Here is a 22,318-nt window from a genome sequence, read left to right on the forward strand (position 1 = left end):
ATATGCTTTAGAGACGGCTGTTAATATCATATAATATATATCATAATCAGTATATCAAACCACGACAGTGGTGATGGGCTGCCACATGATCATGAGATACACATCCCAAGAGGTTGTTACGCGACACGACCTCTAACGGTGGATTTTTGAGCCTTTGCATCGTGTGCTCTGTTTTTAACAATGCATTGGTTATCTTATTTTATCTACAGTTAGGAATCCCAGAAACTTTCGTTTGAAGATGTTTACTCCTGAATAAAGGATTGAGAAGAAGGACTCCAAGCCGTACATTGGCCGAAACTTTGTCTGTCATAGCTACTGACACAGTATCGTACATTTGGTTGCAACAGTTGGGAAGTGCATGTATCAAAAAAAACGCTTAGGAATTCACAATTGATAAATATTATTGATTCAACTCAATTTGCATCATAGACGTTTCCAAATATTGAAAAAATCTTTGAAGCAGCTTAGCATTATATATCATTCATCGATGGCATACAGGGAAACTCGATTGGGAGAGTTCCAAAAGTTCGCACTCTCAAAGGAGTTATCCTAAAACGTGTACATTCTCCATCGACAAGTCCACGATCTCCACCTCAAAGCTAGAATATCTCGCCTTGCTATGCTTTGATAATATTGTGATGATATAATTGAAAAATAAGTTTTTGACGTGGCTTATGTGGTGTGATGTAACCAGCAAGGTTGTGTGACCGCTTGTGAAGACCAAATCTTGAAGACCATAATCGGGTGTTGAAGGCGTATTGGTCCATGTTTTATAGGTCCCCTGTGTGACGTCATGCCTTGGAGACGGTCATGACGTCATGTTCCGACGGAGCGGGGCAAAATGCGCGGGATGTGGTTACTGCTTTTGCATGTAATTTGTTTTACGGCCGTGTATGTGCGCGTGGTCGTGGTACTCCCGATATGTCCAGTCAGGTTGAGTTTAGGGCAGTAGCAAGAGAGCTCTTGGCTCTTAGGCACACATTGCAGGGAACCCGGTGGCAAACGGGTTGTGCCAGCAGTTGGGGTTGTAGGTCCCGTTGACTGTGGTGCGTTCTCGGTTAATTTTTTCTGACCAGAAGGTCTCGGAGGTTGGGAGGTTTTCTGTGGCCGAATGTAATCCGAGAGTCATGTAAATGACGTGTTGTTGTTGATTTCAGGAGAACGGACCAGTTGTGATTTAGAATTCGTTGTAGTGTTCCGAAGCCTGGAATGAAGGTCGAAATGAGGCAGAATTTGTCCTCAGGCGTCCCTGGTGTGTCGTCCGTTTCTCGTTGGGCCTCATCTCTGAGCAAATCAGATCTTGAGGTGCGAAAGGCCTGGATAAGGGATGTCTCCATGAGCGATGAGGGATTATAGCCGCGTCATTCTGGGTCTATGGGGGATTTGATACCAGACATTTTAAAGCGTATTTTAGTTCTTTACAGCTTTTTTCAAAAAATGTGCCCCAAATTGTGAGCTTACAGCAATTTACATGTTCATACTTTTCACAGTCATGACGACTGTTGTCATGGTTGTGTTAACTAACCTGACAACAGTAGCCATGGATGTATTTACAAAACATCGAGTAACTTTATATGTATGTAGAACTCAGAGAACAAATAATAGCTAATTAAAGCTAACACAAAACTTATGCTTATGTGATGGAAACTTTGCTAGTTTCAACTGAGCTTCAAGTTTCATTTTCCTGGCCCTCTTGTTCGGTAACAGTGATGAGTTGTCTCCTCAACGATGAAATTTATCTGAGCTATCATCATCATCATCATCATCATCATCATCATCATCATCATCATCATCATCATCATCATCATCATCATCATCAGCAGCAGCAGCACCATCATCATCATCATTAGCCTCATCATCATCATCGTCACAATGCAGGTTTTTGACCGTTTTCCGGGCTTTCAACTAAAAGTACGAAAAAATAGTGCTCGAGAGATGGTAACCTACTTTCGTGCGTTAGGGTAACTTGGCTTTCTTCCTCTCTGTACATGCTACAATGTCAACTTTTAGTTCTCGATTTATATACATACTTACAAGCCTATGCTAAATTGTTTTACAATTGCCATTTTAAAATGGAGATAGGTATAATAATTGATCACGTGACAAACATGTTGCTCGGAAACTTTCAATTTTTCTCAGTTCCTTTCAAAGATGATGCCCTTACTTTTGCTGATTGTAACTCAACAACTACTACAACCCACAGAAGGAGACATCACAAGTAACTTGACTGAAAAAGGTTTGTATATTAAAAAATGAAATTGTCCATGGACGCTGTGCTCACGATGAAGCGTGGTACAGATCATTACCAGCTATTGCGGGCCTTACCAATTAAGCCACTCGTGCTATTGGTCCTGGCAGCCCTAAACAAAAATGCTATTTTTGAATTTTTAATACCCATTTGAAAAGTTTGAATATTACAGTGTCCAGAATACATTAAGGACCTCTTCAATAATCGAAGGAATCGTCAGGCCTTCGGTTTCTCTAATGTTAGTAGTACTTGTCAAATATGCTGTCTATTCGTGAAATAATTACGTGAGGATGTACTTATAAATCTCGATACACGCAAAGAGTACGGCCACAAAACGGACCCCCGTCCCCACTGTGTAGTGCCACCTCAGGTCTGCACAGGAACAGCTTGTGCTGCCATCTGTTTTCTGAGGTTCCAGCTAGCCTCCTCATTACTGGTTAGTGTCAACCTGGCAATACCCCCCCCCCCCTCATCCCCCTTTCAATGTTTGTTTCTTCCACCAACAATTGCAGCAATTATACGATGGGATTTTAATGGAAAAGACACAACATTAAGGTATTAAAACCATCTGTAAGATTTATGTTCGGCTACCAGATTTATATACAGGTTTACCAAAAGCAAAGAACACCAATGACGATTCATGGCCAATTGCTTTCAAATATTCTACAAAAAAGAGTGAAAGTTATGTAATATTAAGTGAGACCTTTATTCTTTCATAAATGAATATTTATTTTAGGTTAAAGTTGACATTGCATTTTACTTACTTCTTTAAGATCAGGCCGATTAAAATTCCGTGCCCGGTTGGTCAAAACTTGGTAACTTTAGTGGTCGCTTACTGCTCTTAAACTTAGTGGAACCCCAGGAGTGCTGCTAAAACTTGGCAAGACCCACTGGCAGATCCCTTGAGATTCCGCTAACTTAGCGGTGAGATAGCGCCAGCTATGCCCGAATGACTAAAACTTGGCGGCACGGTAAGATAACGGTGGTTTAACAGCCGCCAAGCCACTGTTAGCGGATAGCGGAGCTCTGAACGACAGGGCCCAAGCCTCGTCGTAGCAGCACAATTTCAATTCCTTGGGTAATCCAGAAGTATTAAGGTAGCAGGAAGGGTTGGGCGTTTGTGGTTTCTGAGTCTGAGGGGGTTGGTGTCTGTTGACTGTGCTTTAAGAGAGACTAGGCATGGCGCCAGTCTCTCTTAAAGCACAGTCAACAGGCATTTGGTCTCAGTATTTGGGTTTTGATTGCCATGACTGTACCCCTGTAAAAGTCAGAGGAGGAGAAGTTTGGAATGATGAAAGCATTGAAGAAGAAGAAATGTTATTATTGAGGAAAGCAAAATTTATTATGAGACTAGAAGGCAGTGTCCTGACTTGATTATTTTGAAAATGGCGGTCTGAACACATTAAAAGGTGGAACATGGCATTTTATCGACTTTGAAGTGTTCCGCAGTTAAAGGGAGACTATAGGCAGCAGCTAGGTAGGCAAGATAAAGTCATACAAATTTGCCAATAGGGGTCAGTCATATCTCTAGGCATGGCGCCAGTCTCTCTTAAAGCACAGTCAAGAGGCATTTGGTCTTAGTATTTGGGTAAGTACAGAATCAAGGCAGCTCAGAGAGCAATGATTGAACGATGCTGTGGACAAGTCCAAGGATACTGCATCAGTCACGACCAACTTCTCATCAGAAAGCGTCACCACCAGCATATTCAATGATCAGTTCCAACCTGTACCAGTCCAATGCACGCCTGTCATGGTCAGCAGTGGTCAGCTTAGCGCAAATTGAACATTCTTCCGAAACTCAAGCGAGGGAAGTCTGCTCATTAGCCTATCTCGCGCACTGCTCCTTCTTGTCAAACATCGTAGTGAAATCGTGGTACAGTGGGGCGTCCTCGAGGATTGCAGCTGGTCGGACAGACGTGAGGTGGAATATGGGCGGCTGCACTTCTTCGTTGATGTGCGATGGCAGATAGCACAGTTGTTGCGTTGCATGACAGCTGAAAGTGAATGTGATATCATATAACTGAGGCGGTTGCAATGAGACTATAGGTGAAGTAGAAGCAAGGAGTGAAATGGGCCATCTTCCAGTGACTAATATACAGAGTAAGGGCACTGGGTGTTGTTAGATTCAGCATTGAATGTATTCCTCATACAAGCGTGAATAGTGTGGACATACAGTGAGAGGTGAGAGACCCCTATTGACTACTTCTTGTAACTTTATCTTGGATATTATATTAGTATTGAGCTTCTAGCCATGGAATATGAAGAAATTGAAGTTGTAGGCATGGAATATGAAAAATTATTCAACGGTGAAAGACATTATTCCATGAGGCTTTGCCGTGATCGCAAAGGACGCGACGCGATTGGTTCACATGCTAATGAGGTATGAATGATAATGATAATTACCTCTATAATGCTACTTGGATAGCGGCTGTGTCGTTGATTGCAACAGTGGTCTATGTCAATGTGTGCCTGTAATGTCAATGAAGAATGATGAGGTGATGACGATAGTGCAATTATTAAATATTGGCAAGAGATCATACTACAACATAGGTCTTGTTTTTGACAGATGACTGTGCGACATTCCCATTGGGTCTTGTTAGAGTCAGCGCTGCATGTATTCCTTGTACAAGCTTGAATAGTTGTGACGGACTTTGAGGGGTGAGAGACCCCTATCGGCTACTTCGGCTAACTTTATCTTGCCTACCTAGCTGCTAGCAACAGTGCCCCTTTATCAAGACTGAAACCCACTGTGCGGGGCTAAGAAATTACCTTTATAATCCTAGTTGGATAACCACTGTGTAGATGATTTGAAGAGTGCTCTGTGGATGTGTGCCTGTAATGTCAATGAAAGTATGATGAGGTGATGACGATAGTGGAATGACGAAATATTGGAAAGAGATCTATTCCTAGAAGAACATATGTCCTGTTTTGACTAGGTGGCGCATTTTAGAATCAGCAGTGAGCACTGTGTGTAACATGGTGGAGGCAGCGGAGATAATAACTGTGTCGAAAGTATTGTTATAGGGCCTTCCCTAGGCCCATGGGGTTAAATTTACAATCCACGATTGAAAAGACGTAGTTTGATCGCATTTAACTATAAATCCATTGAACAGTTGTGTTCCTTTAGTCAACCGATGACCTTTTGTTGGGCCATGATCGGGGATTGTAAACTGTAAATGTATTATGGACTGGGAGACGGGGGAAACACAAGTGAAATAGACCAAAACAAGTGATTTTGGGGCTTTGGTTTAGACGCATGCCCCACATGCGCCATGCGGGATTATACGGTTCATGTGAACTTGTTGACATCTACATGATCTAGTGCTGTTATTGGTCATGGTACATGGTAGGCCTAATCATCATGGCTATATGTTTCAGGAAAAGCTCGGAGTAAAATGAACTGCCGATGAATAATGATGTTGTTCATGTTTACCATGTTTACTAGTACATAGCCATAGGGTATGCACTGGCCAGTGCAATTTCTGCACGTCGTCATGGTCATGTACGTGATACCGTAACCTTGCATATTTTGTTTTTTGAATGCGCATGCTTTTTGGGCAAAATCACTTGTACCAACACTAATGAATAATGTCTTCTTATCCCTATGACTCCATACACAGTGAGGGCATTGTCCCATTCCCATCAAATGGTAACTTATTGTACCGTATTAGGGTGGAAGTTGGGGAGCAGATACCTACCGTTGCACGCCTGTCATAATCAGTAGTGATGAGCTTAGCGCGATATGGAACATTCTTCAGAAACTCAAGCGAGGGAAGTCTGCTCATTAGCATATCTCGCGCACTGCTCCTTCTTGTCAAACATCGTAGTGAAATCGTAATGGAAAACGTCTGGCTTTGCGCCAGACGTTGAGACTAATAAGTGAAGAACTAATAGGTAAAGAACTTCTACTTGCGCGAGACTGCTCTGATAAAATTATCATTGCAGAGACTACGGTGACGTACACATATATTTTTTACAATCAAAAATGCCCTCAAAAGACGACATGGAATGATTATTTTATTGATATTTCCTACTATATACCTTCCAATTATCACTTTATACAAATAGATCGGCGTTAGGTCGCATGCTTTTCTTTCCTGGTGACACTATAAAGCAAAATAGTTGCAACCCCGTAAATGCGCTATAAGTCCAATAATAAGTGACGGTGACCCGTTATAAATGTTTCGCCAGCTTCGCTTTTTTGCCGCTACGCGGCGCGTTGGGCCCTTGCGTCTAGAAATGCCGATATTTCCGATTTGACGCGTGATGGTGAAATATAGCTTTCACAAAATGTTTGAATGACATAATCATATCAACAGTGAGACTTGGATGAATTTAATTAGTGTGCCGCTGAGGCGTAACTCTCATTCGTTTTGCTGAAACTTACAAAATATAAAAAATTCCTTTGTTTTAGCTAACGAATATTCAATCATAAAACTACGCCTATAAAATCTTCTGTGAAAGCTATGTTTCAAAAGAGCCCCATTTTTGAAAATATTGACAGTTTAGATTTCACACTTATGATAATGATAACAACTGTTGATTTTCTTCAACCATTCTGAAAAGGTTAGGGAACCATCCGGCATTTTTGCAATCTGCTGTATTCGGTCAAGTCCAGTATTTCAGATGGTGGAAAAATGATTGCGTAAGACCACCAGACCTGAATATTTTTGAGCATCCAAAGCTGACTCTGGTGTTTTATTTGCGCATAGGGTGCCATGATTGGGCAAGAGTCAATAATATAATATGTCTCTCAAACACGGCTAGTCATGCTATTGGTTTAACTCGAATTAGCATCAGAGAAAGGATGCTGCTGTTTTACCCCAACTGTGGGAGTAAGCACCGGAGACTATCAGCATTTGAACAATTCCAAGGAAAATTGGTGAAAACGGCGGGCTGGCAAGTGCTTGCCATTTCGTATGATAAGAAGAGGGAAAAGGCATTCCTGTCAGCAAACGGCAAATCATTGTCGATTAAGAAAAGTGGATCGAACAGGTGTAAAAACTATTTATCAGCAGGGCAAACATGCCGGATGCTGATCGGCTGCGGTTGTTGCCGGAGGTATTACACTAACAACTTAAATGGCCACCTGGCGCACATCCTTGCATTCCCGTTCATCTTGAGTGGAGGTGACTTATTGAATCTAACTGATTACGGTAGGTAATCAAAACCCAAAAATAGTTGCAGGTAAAACACGGGCAGAGAGGCATCGTATCCCGCTGGTTGTAGAGTGACTGAATCGTGGCTATATCGGGTGGACCACAAAACAACGAATACATTATCATTCTGAATTTCTTGAGTCTTATTGATGGTCAAGATAGAAAAAAAATGAATGTTACAAATAGTAAAATAGCTATATCTATCATATTATAGGCCTTGACAGGTAATGGGTGGATCTTCGGTAAGAGCTTGAAGTCCATTTTTTCAATCGTTTTTAGTGCCTGTGAAAGTTAACCTTATGTTGCCACATTATTTTACTTCCCTTTTTGAAAGCATAGCATTATCAGCGTACCGAATGTGGCCAATATACAGTAAATATCAAACAAAAAATTTCCGTGTTGTACATGTATACTTTTTTGTGACCCACCCGATATATCGCACCACACACAATCTGAAGCAATAGCTCATGATCAACACGTGATGGCTACGGTGTGCGAAATACATAAACGGCTTCTGGTAGGATCTCGACCAACTTTCATGCACCAGATATCTTTTTGTTCAAAACTGATGGAGCGGAAAGCTATTTCGATTCAAGGTCACGGCCTGGATGTTCAGAATAAATGTAGCCACTAACGCTGGCGTTAACTTCACTCACCTTGACCCGCAATGTTTTGAGATCGCTAAGTCATTCACCAAAAGTTTGTGGATCTCGATAGTGGTGACCAAAACACATGAGAGTCAGGATGACCCAACTTGGCGCTATCTCCTTCAGTTGAACCCTTAGATTTAACGCCACGTTAAGTTAACGCCAGCTTTAGTGACAAAAATTGTTTTGAACAAGCGGGCCCAGAGTGTCAAAGTCTCAACGGCAACAGAGATACTGGACACAACTCCGGACCGCCCCGGGGACACCACAAACATATCATTCATAAAAGTATTGCAGCCTCGTTAACTTAGGGTGGTTTCAAGCAGGTCCATATTCGACAGGCGAGTCAAAATGGCAGAACTTTTAAATGTATCAAAGAGTGACTAAATGTGTATACTAAAGTTCTTAAAATGTGTGACTTCCAAGCAGGCCCAACGTGACACCATTCTATATCTAAAATTTAACTTTTTCATGGTCATACATATACTTTACTTCTCCTGTTGGATATATATACGCTGATTGGTGCCATCTAGGAATTGAACGCAGGGTCGTTTCACTCAGGTGCATATCCAGCAGTCAAAACAAGTGTCATGAGAGCAGTAAAACCCTACAATGATCTACGTATACCTCGCTTTCTACAATGATGTTTTAGACTATATATTATTTATACCGCCTTGAAATCAAAACCTTCAAGTCTTATCAGCCGTTCTATAGAGAAAAAAAAACTTGTACCAATACTTGATTGCTTGGAGTTCTTTAGGTCAGAATAAAAGTAATGACTTTATTCACTGAAACCTATCCATGTAGTTTGTTGTAATTACAATACACTCTGATTTACATGATATTACAAGTCGGCGAAAAGAAGGAGGACAAAGAGCAGACAAAGATAGGGGGGGGGGGGGGGTAGAGGAAGGATGTGAGAAAGCAGCTGAAGTTGGACTTTTGCTTCAGCAATTTAAAATGCTGAATAATGTATACATATTTGGATGTGTTGCATAGAAGGGTTTAATAAAGCGTTGCCACAATACATCGTTTTTTGGACATTGTAGGAAAAGTGAAATTCGTCTTGATGATATCATTACAAAACTTACAACGGTTTTCTCTAGGTATGCCTGTGTGGATAATAGGGCAAAATGTGAGAAAGATGCTCAGCATCCCTTCATCTTCACCTTTCTCACATTGCATCATGGCAAAGAAGCATATTAATTTATACACCTCTGATACTGTTTTGGGAATGAAATAAAATTTCTAAAAATTTTTTTGTGTATTTGAATACTCTATTCACTTTTCTCTCCGAATCCTGCCAGTGAGAAGTCGGGAAGGTAGGTCGAAAGGAAACTGAGATATAAGAGTGATACAATAAGAAAACTGCACGAGTGGCTGATCCTCGTATCCAGATTGCACGAGATGATTTTCTACGGCCTGGAGACCGCAGGTCCAGAGCTTTCAGGCCTCAGAAAATCATCAAGTAATCAAGCACAAGGAGGATCAGACACGAGAGCAGTTTTTTATTTATCATATACCACAAATATCACAAAGAGCAAGAAAATGAGGTTAAGGGAATTTTTTGGGCTTTTGGGGAGGTTTTCGTAGTCTTGTCTGCCGGATCACTTCACTTAGGGTATATCATAAAAATGCTATCATACTTCATAAGTATGTGAACCGTAGTTATTTGGAATGACTAAATAAATATCGCACTTCAAGCCATGGAATAGGAAAAGTGATTCAACGTTGAAAAAAGATTGTTCTACAAGGCGAATAATTTTGTCTCAAAACACAATGCCGCCTCTGACCCTCTGACAGATGTGGTAATTGTGCAAGGGCGTAACAGTTTTTTATATTCCCATATCACTGTGTTTTCACACAATAGAGAGCACGAAAGAACCACCACGTTTAAATGGGTGCACCTGCCTTCGGACCCTGGATTAGACATTAATGTATGTAATTGAAATTTTTGCTGCAAAACTTCTAAAACAAGAATTATTTTCTTTCTAATTAAAAGGCATCAAAGAATTTTTATTCCGAAAGAATGATGTCCGTGTATTCGAAAAGTCAGTCGCTAACATTAACAGAATTCCATCAACCATATGCTGCGCAAGATATTTTGGAATCCGATATACGACACCTTTAAAATTAACCCACTTTGTCATGCACCATGAATCGCAAGACAAGTGGTGTGATGTTTACAAAGTGCGTAGGCGTGCTGCGCCCCCTAATGGTGAGTATTTACAATGTCCCCTGGAAAAGTTTCCGACCATGTTAGAGATATGGCGTGGCCTCCATCAGCATTTTTCTTACCTAATTGGTATCAAAGGTTTCATGATTCAATACCATACACTAGAAGAGCTTGGGCAGTATTTGTGCATACACAGACCACGCACATAAAAATTAGTCGTAACATACACAGACCATACATAGATAGGTCCTGATTACACATAGGGCAATTGTATTTTGCCTTGTTTGTATATTTGGGAGAGATACAAACATTAAACGCATTGCGGTTTCAGGTCCGTCTGTCACGTGACTGATATTTGGACAGACCTGACGGCCCAAAGAGGCACCTTGACCTCTATTACTCCTTTTCATTGATGTCCACATGCGCATCTCCCAGGACACGCGTAGTGATACTTCAAATAGACTCTAGAACAATCAAGATCGAAAGCTATATAATGGGAGGTTTTAAATCAAAATCACTTTACGTTATCAAAACAAAGTTTTAACAGTCCACGTATACAAAATTAAACTTTAGTTTGCTGGTAATAGGCCTATTAAACTTTTAAGATCGAACCACTACAGACATGATGGATCGAGATCACCCCTGAGGAGTTACTTCCCATCCTCAAAGTTTCAAAATCTCAAAAGATCGTGACACGACTTCAAACAGGCTTTGCGTAATGTACACTGTTTTTAATAAAGCATAATACATCAACAGTTATATTTTATTTCTAGTCAGGAATTTCAGCCACAACTTTCGTTTGATAAGATTTACTTCAGAATAAAGGTTTGAAAAGAAGGGGCTCAAGGTCGTACACTAGCGGTAAACTGTTTATAGAAATCGGCGTGGTTCTGGAAAAGTCGGCGACCATCACGAAGAGTCTCTCAACAATTCTGTTGCATTGCAATACAGAGAGTGACCCGTGAATGGGGAAGAGTGGTCACTTTAGTGTCAGAACAGTGCATTAAGCAATTCAGAAACGGAGGATTACACCCAAGCTGTTGCAACCTGGATCAGGGTCTGTATCTGTCTTATGCGTATAACCGGACTATTCCAGTCAATTAATTACATAGTTTCCGTACGTCCCGATCCAAGCCCCCATAGATATGATGCCATTTGTCTTTCGATGCCATTCGACATTGTTGCGGCTTTAAAAATGTACTCAAACTTTCATTGAGAATAGAGGCGTCTTTATTCTGGATAAGGACCTCGTATCGTGAGGAGTATAGTACACATCGATGAGGCTGACGTAAAAGACTGAAAGACACGAATAATCAACAATCAAAACCTTACAAAACTCTGTAATGTTCCAGGATCAGAACATAAAAAATAAAATACAAATGTATGCACAGATTCGTACAATCTACTACCAGTTAACAGTTTGTCCCTAAATAGTGGATGTGGCTGTTAGTGTTGTCAAAACATCATACTCAAAACACCGTGCATATCAAGATCCCGGAGTCATCTTTTACAAAAGGGTCGCCATGGGACCTGAGGCACCCAGACTCAACTTCACGAACAATATCTGTTGGCCGGACAGATTTGTCTTAGCACAAAAATACACGGGCATCCGTACAGTGTCGCCACCTAGAGGCGTCTAAAGACAACCACAAACACATGGGTGAGCAAAAGTAGTGGGACACCGCCACATAAAAGTGACCTAAGTAACATAACTTGGGGATAACAGGGTCCTAACATAGTTTCCAGGGGTTCTATACATCTTTATCTTTATAGTTACCTTTATCCCGTCTGACAAGGCCTCGAAACTTTCACCGCAAAGGCGGACAAAAGAGGACAACTGCGTCCTAAACTTTGACAATTAAAATTCAATGGAGTTGGGCGGAAGCTGAGACAGCAGCGCCGCCACCCAAGCGCGCGAAAACTAAGGCGCCAAATTCAAATTTCTTCAGGACGCACTTGGCGGCCGTCACATGCCTCTCCTAAACTGTTGCCCAAAACAGTTTACAAACACTATACAATTCACCTCACAAAGTCAAAAAAAAAAAAAAACAAACAAAAAAAAACAAAAAACTTTTGAAATCAGAACCAAAACAGTGACCATTAAAAACACAGGTCAGCTTTAAACATATCAAGTGAACCTCAAATTCCACGGTTCAGCTTTAAACTTTGCTGAAATGACCTTAAAACAGAAAGTCAGTCAAACTAAACTTACAGACACATTCAACTTTTCACTCTGCTATCTAAGCAACTAGGAAATTCAAATTTCCACTATGAAACCGAAACTTTTCCAACTTTCTTGCTCATAATGCTTCAAAAACCCCTCTTAAGCATCACAAACATGTACAGTACACAAATACACTATCTTAATTACACGCAGGTAAAAATTCAAAATACAGAGAAGTGCAAACATCATGTTTTTTAGAAAAATGTCTATTTGCTCCCACGAGCAATCTTTACATATAAGCACCAGTTGCTTCAAATTAGCAACCTGTACCAAGGGGGAAGAGAAATCACACAGTCATAGGAAACAAAATAACTGTCAGATTTCTCTCATCCCAGTCAAGACTAACTCATACATGGAGCACAATCCATGACCCAGGTCCTGGAGCCCAAAAACCAGAACCCGGCCCACGAAAAGGCTCAACTACTCCAGAGTTTCACTCTCCTCAACAGGATTGTCCCGGTTCTTTACCAGGAGGATCAACTTATGTACTGGTCTATCCAACAGGGATTTGGTTTTCCCAACAAAAATTTCAACCTTTCTGACCAACTTGTCCTGACTAGGACTCACCTTTGTAACACGAGCCAGAGGCCATGCGCATCTAGGCTGGCCCTCTTCTACGAGCATTACAACATCACCAGGCTCAAGATTTCTCTGCTGGCTGAGCCATTTCTTCCTAGGCTGCAGCATTACCAAAAATTCGCCACGCCAACGCTCCCAAAATTGGTTAGCAAGAGCCTGTACACAACGCCACCTTTTCTTAGAGTATATGTCCTGTTTAACGAACTTGCCCGGCGGTGGCTTCACCACCTGAGATTTCAGGGTAAGCAGCTGAATTGGTGACAGGGGCTCTAGGTCCGCAGAAGTGGAATCTACAACTGTTAACGGGCGCGAGTTAACTATGTACTCAACCTCGCAGAGTAATGTACGTAACAACTCGTCATCAAGCTGAACTCCTGTGCCCATGAGCAGAGCAGACAACACCTTACGCGCTGCGCCAATCATTCGTTCCCATACACCGCCCATGTGACTGCTCACAGGAAAGTTCATTTCGAAATCAACCCAGTCACAATCGTCTTTCAGCAACTCATGCTTGATCTTATCGCGATCCATTTCCTGCAACGCTGCTAACAATTGATTCTGTCCACCTACGAAGTTCGAACCACGATCGCATCGCAAAAATCGGATTTTGCCACGTCTACTCACACATCGGCGGTACGCATTGAGAAATGAATCTGTGGTCAATTGATTTGCGGTCTCGATATGAATCGCACGACTGGCCAGACACGTGAACATAACACCCCAACGCTTGGGTTCGCTACGACCGGACTTGACAGTGAAAGGGCCAAATAGATCAACGGCAGCATAGCTGAAGGGGGCGGCTGGCTCCAAGCGGTCGGTAGGCAGGTCAGACATTTTTTGAACACAGGGGTTTCCCCGAAGCTTTCTACAACACACACAGCCCATGATGAACTTAGCAACTATCGACCGGGCATTTACAATCCAAAACCCAGCCTGTCTGATACTGTTTAACGTCATTCCTCTACCGGAATGACCAACCTTCTGGTGGAAACGTTTAACTATCAAGCTAGCCAAGTGACAAGTACGCGGAATCAAGACTGGATGCTTGACTTCATATGACATGGATGATCGACTCAGGCGACCACCAACTCTAATAATCCCCTTATCATCCAGGAAGGGATCCAATGGCGCAATTTTGCTGCCAGCTTTGACAGCAGATCTAGTCCCTTTGCTCAGGGATGCTAGCTCTTCAGGATACGCCTTACCTTGGACTAACCTTATTATCTGATCCTCTGCCTGCTTCAGGTCATCAGTAGTGACTGGAGGACAAGTGTCAGGATCCTTGTTCTTCAATTTCCTGGCATACTTCATGCTCACAGCCATGGCCCTCTTCAGTTTCAACAGAGAGGAGAAGTTGGCGAACCTGCTTTCCATGTCAGGCACCTCTGGTACAGGAACAACATCTGTCTTGAACACTAACTTCTTCAGCTCAGGGTCATCTTTCACCACTGGACATTCAGGAAGGGTCGGCACTGGTCCTGAAACGAGAAATTCTGGGCCCTGCCACCAAAGGCGGCTAGCTGAAAGCTCAGAAACATTCATGCCACGTGATGCTATGTCAGCAGGATTCTGCGCAGTGTCAACATGTCTCCAATTGGCTATGTTAGTCAAGTCTCTAATTTCCTGCACCCTATTTGCAACAAAAATGTGAAAATTTCTGCTTTCATTATTCACATAGCCAAGCACAACCATGCTATCAGTATAGTAGAAATGTTCTATCTGGTCATAATCTAGTTCTTTGCCAAGGAACTTACCAACCCTAGCTGACAGGAGTGCCGCAGTTAACTCCAGCCTGGGAATTGTCACAGCTTTGGCAGGAGTAACCCTCGACTTGGCCATCACCAGAGAAGTAGTGCAGTTACCGGTAGCGTCTTCAAGCCGAACATAACTGCACTGACCATACCCAGAGAAGCAAGCATCACTGAAATGATGTAGCTCGACATTAGTCACCGGCCCTTCAAGCGTGCCAGCCCGATAACACCTAGGAATGGAAACCTTGGGCAATTCTAGCAGCTCGGTCCTCCATCTTTCCCACTCGTTCCTTACATTGTCAGGAAGAGGGTCGTCCCAGGAAGAACCACTCAAACACAACTCCTTCAGAATTCGTTTTCCTGTAAGTATGAAAGGCGATATTAGACCAAGGGGATCATAGATGGAACTGACGGTGGATAACAAGCCACGTCTGGTCAATGGCTTGTCTTTGATCTCCACCCTAAATCGTAGCATGTCAGATTCAACACACCACACAACTCCTAGAGTCTTTTCAACAGGTAGTTGAGTATTACCAAGCTCAAGACATTGGAGGTTCTCTGACAAGTATTGATTGGGAATATGTTTCAACACCTCTTTATTGTTGCAAAGTATCTTGTGAAGGGTGAACCCTCCCTTCCCAGCCATACTCACAGAGCCCAAAGCTAGGCTAATAGCCTGACTTGTTGTCAAAACGGAGGTGGCCCCATCATCTACATAGAAATTCCTGTTAAAGAAAGTCGCCACCTGGGGCTCGTAGTCGTCCTTGAATCTCTCAGCTGTTGCCTTTAGGGCATAGTTTGCACAATTTGCAGACGAGGTCGCGCCAAATAGATGCACAGTACACCTGTAATCAACTGGCTTCTTGCTGACATCGCCGTCCTCCCACCACAGAAATCGCAAATAATTTCTGTGGCGGGGGGGCACGACCACCTGTAGAAACATACCCTGGACATCACACGTGAATGCCACTTCTTCCTTCCTGAAGCGGGCCAGGACACCGACAAGATTGTTTATTAAATCCGGTCCCCGGAGCAAATGGCCATTTAATGCCTCTCCTTGATATGACGCGGCGCAATCAAACACGACCCTATACTTACCCTCCTTGTGAGGATGTGAGACCATGTGATGGGGAATGTACCATACAGAACCATTGTCCAGATCTAATTCGTTTTCTGGCACTCTCTCAGCCTGGCCGGCATCTATGAGCTTACTCATGAATTTCACATATTCTTCACCATACTTAGCATCCTTTCTAATCCTCGCCTTGAGACTGTGCGTACGCTTCATAGCCATCACTCGGTTGTTGGGAAGTCTCACCTGATCCTCACGAAACGGGAGGGGAATTTCAAAGTGTCCATCATCACGGAGTTTGATGCCACTGGAAACCTTTTCAATGAACAACCTGTCTTCAACAGATAGAGAATGAGAATCAACATCATTAGTATCGGCAAAGTCTTGGCCGAGTACCTGCAAAATATCAGAGGGGTTAATTTCTTTTGTACGAGTTCTGTACACGAAACGAGCTTGTGAATTAGCAAGCCTTGACCCTAATTTATCCATCCTGCCAACCACGCCCCAACCTAGCGCCGTTTTAACACCATACGGATCATCTTCTCCCCCAGCGACAATCTGCCTTGGCCTGATGGCGCGCGCGCAATTTTGACCGATCAACATGCCAATCTCGATATCCTCACGGTATGGCATAATCTTAGGTGCCACCCCTTTGAGGTGGCGCCACTGTTTCGCGCTGGTTTGACGCGGTATCTGTGAGCGGCAGGCACCGATGCCTTTACGCGAAAAGACTACAGGGAGGCTTATTTTTGCAGATTCACCAAAACCCCGGACCATGAGGCCTGTCACCCGCTCAGCTGGCACAACACCTTCTGCCAACACTGTGTTGATTTTGAGATAGGTGCTATCACCTCTCTTATCAATGCCCTCCAGCACTGACTCAGATACGAAACAAGTGTCAGATTGATCATCCAACAATGTGTAAACCAACACCTCCCGCGAGGGGTCGTCTTCATGATACACATACACTGGCACAATCATAGTGTGCAGACATTCTGAGCCCACATCACTTGACTCTGTACAATGCACAGTAGATTCAACAGGTTTGAAAGAGTCGTCGTGAAGAAGCGTGGGGTGGGCACGAGAGCAGGTTTTGCATTTATGCTTGCTTTTGCAGTCCCTAACCCGATGACCCCATTTAAGGCACCCCAGGCACAACCCATGCTTCTTTACGGCTTCCTTTCTATCACTAAGAGACATATTCTTGAATTTCACACATGAGTCAATTGCATGAGTGTTGTCCTTTGGACAGAGCACACACTTTGTTGGCCCTGTGGCCTTTTCAGTTATAGTTTCTGTTCCGGTAGCGAAGCTGGATCTCTGCGCAGGTTTCACACTAACAACGGATTTGGTAGGTGCGCTGGACGACCTATCCAGGATTGGATTTGACATGATTCGCGCGTGTTTCTTTACAAACTGTACAAGTCTGGAAAATGGTGGATATGAGTCGTTCACAACCTGGCCGGACCCGTCACTATCAGCTCCAAATCTCCATTTATCCACAACTGTGAGCCACCTTTCTTGCATAAAACGAGGTAACTTGTCTATCACACGGCGTTGCTCAATCGCGTCATTCAAAATACTCAGATTTGACAAACTGGTCATAGCCGTCTCACACTCGCACAAGAAATCCGATAGCTCCTGCATGCCTTTACCGTCACCAGGCTTGACTGACGGCCACTTGTCTAAGCGATTACGAAAGTTCTCAGACAACTTCAACCGATCTCCGAAACGCTCTTCGAGAATCTGCTTTGCCTTAGCATATGCTTCACAGGTGTTCAAATCAAGCAGGCCTTTAATGCAACGCTTTGCATCTCCTGCAGTGTAACGACCGAGATAGTACAATCTGTCCATAGCTGATGGGTATCTGCCCTCAACCAACACATTAAATGAATTTTTCCAGGATGGATACGAAAAGATGTCGCCTTTGAAAACTTCCGGTTCCTTTTTAGGAAGTCCTTCCCCCCGCCGCACCAACACATCGGCGAGAGTCGATATTGCCTTCGAAAGATCAAAGTCACTGTCAGCGGACTTCTCATGATTAGTTGGACTGGGGTCCCTAGCAGGCAAAACAGGAGGCGTCCTGCATTGCGGAGGATCAATGCCAGTATTTATATCCACGGCATGAGCTGTAGTCTCTGCAGTGGGCATAGTGCATCTCGCCTTGCTACATGTGGCTTCAACGGAGGAGAAATTTGGCTGTGGCGGAATGGGCGTCGACGCCCAACGAGAGGAAATCCAGTCCCTCGATGCTCTCGTTGCTCTCTGCCGACTATCTGACAGTGCTTGCAACTGCGTCTGCATATGCTGCAGTTCATCAGCCAATCTCCTACTCTCCTGTTGGAGAAACATCGTAGTCTGCCTGTCAGCAGCATCCGCCAAAAGATCGAGTCCTCTTCGGTGCATTACGTCGGGTAAGTCTTTTACTGTTGCGGCTTTAAAAATGTACTCAAACTTTCATTGAGAATAGAGGCGTCTTTATTCTGGATAAGGACCTCGTATCGTGAGGAGTATAGTACACATCGATGAGGCTGACGTAAAAGACTGAAAGACACGAATAATCAACAATCAAAACCTTACAAAACTCTGTAATGTTCCAGGATCAGAACATAAAAAATAAAATACAAATGTATGCACAGATTCGTACAATCTACTACCAGTTAACAGTTTGTCCCTAAATAGTGGATGTGGCTGTTAGTGTTGTCAAAACATCATACTCAAAACACCGTGCATATCAAGATCCCGGAGTCATCTTTTACAAAAGGGTCGCCATGGGACCTGAGGCACCCAGACTCAACTTCACGAACAATATCTGTTGGCCGGACAGATTTGTCTTAGCACAAAAATACACGGGCATCCGTACAGTGTCGCCACCTAGAGGCGTCTAAAGACAACCACAAACACATGGGTGAGCAAAAGTAGTGGGACACCGCCACATAAAAGTGACCTAAGTAACATAACTTGGGGATAACAGGGTCCTAACATAGTTTCCAGGGGTTCTATACATCTTTATCTTTATAGTTACCTTTATCCCGTCTGACAAGGCCTCGAAACTTTCACCGCAAAGGCGGACAAAAGAGGACAACTACGTCCTAAACTTTGACAATTAAAATTCAATGGAGTTGGGCGGAAGCTGAGACAGCAGCGCCGCCACCCAAGCGCGCGAAAACTAAGGCGCCAAATTCAAATTTCTTCAGGACGCACTTGGCGGCCGTCACAGACATTGAGATGTTTAGTTTGCAAACATAAGATTTCAGAGAGTCATGACATCAGGTCATGCCCTTGGTGTTTTGGGTGAGGATTTCACAGCTAGGGTTCAAAGTGATAGGCGCATAAGCCCTGAGCAAATCGGGTAAAGAGGCCATGACCTGTTCAATGTGCATTGTGCTGGGGGCGGTCATGCCAAGAGATAATGATCCGGTGTTCAGATCGGTGAGTCTGGAGTATACATGTATACAATATTATACCAGAAGACGCCCTTGAGGATGCAATACGTTTTGTGCATACTCTGAGTATAATCAAAAAAACTGAAATATTATCATACAAAGAGGTAATTAATTCATTCAGCATTGTGTTTGCATGTACAACATACACACGTACTAGAAGACCCCCAAACTCCAGAAATAAAGTTACTAGTCTTGCTTGACCCCACATTGTTAGTGTCGTTACAATGATCGTAAACATTAGAGAATCCTCAATTTTTCTAACTACAGGGTGTTTCATAAAAAGGAAACCGAGATTAATTTGTTGATTTCCTGGACATGGCTAAATATTTCAGAAATTTGTAACCACCATTTATTACCCAAAGAAGTCATCCTTTCACAACAAGTAATCCAATTTACTATCACATATGACTGAACACAAAACAGTTCAATCAACCATGGCAGAACTGGTCTTGCACCAGAGTTCCGCTTCGGTACATGAAGATCTGGTCCAAGATTGAACTGCTTCGTTCTCAGACATCTGTGAGAGTAAATTGGATTTCATGGTGTCATGAGAAAGAGGACATCATTAGGTAATAAATAGTGGTTGCCAATTTCAGAAATATTTAGCCATGTCCAGGAAATTAACAAATTAATCTCGGTTTCCTTTTTTTTAACACTCCGTATAATGACCGATGAATGAACAAAAATACATGCATAATAACGGGAGGACGTGAATGCACAAGCCACAATCAAGTCATACAACGCGTTGATGTACAAAGCCACCACTTCTAAGGGGCTGCAGCAAAATTAAAGTGAAGCCAATAGAAACGAAAAATTTTTGTTTGGGGAGGGGGTCAGGGGTCATCATATTTTTTTCGTTTTTCAACAAAAAATATTTAGCCTGGGTTTATGATCTTTCTTGAAGCGTTTTCTGGTCCTGAAAATGCCCGAGTCTGCTCCTGAATGCCTGGTAGCCTCATATACGTTTCCTATGTAGCATGTTACTACCATGACTTTCAAACCCCGTTTAATAACTTGCCCTCAAGCAGATGAGGATCCCGCCTTGAAGTTTGTCACAAAGTGCTAAAAGTCAAAAGGTGCAACACAAGGCTATGGAAAGTGAAGCCAAAAATCATAATATTTTTGTTTATGAGGGGGAGGAGGGGGCTTGAGGAGAAACTAAGATATTTCGTTACTATTGGCTTCACTTTAATTTTGCTACAGCCTCTAAATGGACTCAACGTCCCAAGCGAAATGTCACACTGACACAACTTGTCTCAAACTGATTACCTAAATTATGACGGGATTAGTGTAACGGCGGCCATGTGTGATCAGAAGATCACGGACATTCACATTGCAGGCGGCCATGGTGGCCAGCAACGTGAAAACGGAGTGTACTACTGGATGACACAATTCTTCCCCTAGCCCAATCGAAGAGATATCATACAGTACGTGCTATACCGAAACACACAATTCGTCTCTCACAGAGACAATAACGGAATACGTGTCATACGGACTGACACATTGATACTGCTCTACGCAGCATACAACTACGAATGTCCCATGCGAGAACGCATTACGAATCACAAGAATCATTCCGAAAGTAAGTTATATGAGAATTCTATCGCAGCTTTTTATCTTCGAACTTATCAACATGATGAACATTCATGAATCAAATGACGATTCAATGGATAGTAACAATTGATAACGACTTAAAGTCAACACACCCGCTGGAAATCGTGGGAATTAGTTGTTTGAGCCGCCAATACGCCAAATTCAAATAACTTCAAAATGCTGACGAATTCCACCCGCGTCGAAAATGAATTCTAACTATGTGAAAATTGTAAATTATGTGTAAAACGGATGTGATTGCTAAGTGACCATCCCCTTTTCTTCCACAAAATTTACAGAAGTCTTATTTACAAATTTTACCTTAATGCTACATGAAAATTATACAAAATTTGTCTACCAAAACTTATATAAAAAATCTGTACTATATACTTTATATAAAAAAACTAATATCGATTTGATATGAAATTAATAAAAAATAAATTTGATGTAGAAACTCAAATATAAATCATATACATTTTTAATGTAAATTTTATAACATTTTCATAAAATTTTAATATAAAATTCATGTTTTGTTAATTTCATACAAAATCTATATACTTTTTTTGTATAGAACGTCAGTATCTTTTACTCCCAATATTTTGCCGGTGTATAGTCCCACTAATGCCATTCGCCGTCGCCATATTGAAAAATCAATCCTCGGAGTTACACGATGACGATTGTGACGAGGTCGCGCAGCTGGCAGAGAGTGAATTGGTCAAACTGTACTCAAAATAATCTATTATTTCGATATTTGTGCAGTTTTTTGCCATGTAGGCCTTTCGTAATGATATAGCTCATTGATTTTATGTTTGTAGGGAATTTTAATGTTTGACAAGCCTTTTTGAAATAGTTATAAAATGGAATATAAAAAAATAGTTTTAGAGCCAGACGTCATCGATGGTGGATATGCATTGAATTTCAAGGCGATTCTCTAGGAATTGCATAGTGTTACTAGTGATACTAGTGATACTACCAATAGACGCCAGAACGATCGGGCTCAAAAGCCATTTAATAGCAGGGTTGGAATCAAAATCATTTTATATTATCAAATCAAAGTAAATACATTTTTTTCATTAATTGTAATGTGTCCTGTGATTGCTCTGTTACTTCATATGAAACGCAGTAAATTAACTCTAAGCTCAAGCGCGGCAAATCTGCCGGTACAGACAATGGGTGATATGAATAAAGACTAGCAAATCCTTTTACTCCGGTTTTGTACAGAAAGGCCTAGTGTAAATGTACATGGAGATTTAGATAAAAGCATTTGCTAGTCTTTATTCATATCACCCAATGTCACTGCGGAACATTTACAGTATTGTAAGTCTGGCGAACTCTGTCAAGTGTTAGCTTCGCTATTCACAACCATATTGCGTTGGCATGTTGTTGGGGCCGATATGCGCATTGGCACTATTGTTCCTATTTTAAA

The 22,318-nt window shown here is 42.3% G+C and overlaps 1 protein-coding gene across 1 annotated transcript; it reads right to left on the bottom strand.

The window, feature by feature from the left end:
• Window positions 1-13,436: 13,436 nt before the first annotated feature.
• Window positions 13,437-18,262, bottom strand: LOC135500171 (uncharacterized). Its single transcript, XM_064791418.1, has 2 exons — window positions 13,658-18,262; window positions 13,437-13,481 (listed from the first exon to the last, which is right to left on the bottom strand). The coding sequence occupies exons 1-2, from the start codon at window positions 18,260-18,262 to the stop codon at window positions 13,437-13,439; spliced, it is 4,650 nt and encodes a 1,549-aa protein (XP_064647488.1).
• Window positions 18,263-22,318: the final 4,056 nt, after the last annotated feature.

This window comes from Lineus longissimus, chromosome 16 (genome assembly GCF_910592395.1).
Source record: "Lineus longissimus chromosome 16, tnLinLong1.2, whole genome shotgun sequence".
Taxonomy (NCBI): Eukaryota; Metazoa; Nemertea; class Pilidiophora; order Heteronemertea; family Lineidae; genus Lineus; species Lineus longissimus.

Coding starts and splice junctions, on each gene's coding strand:
- LOC135500171 (XM_064791418.1), bottom strand. CDS start 18,262: ATGCACCGAAGAGGACTCGATCTTTTGGCGGATGCTGCTGACAGGCAG. Junction 13,482..13,657: donor TCAATGCGTACCGCCGATGT/GTGAGTAGACGT, acceptor TCCTGTGAGCAG/TCACATGGGCGGTGTATGGG.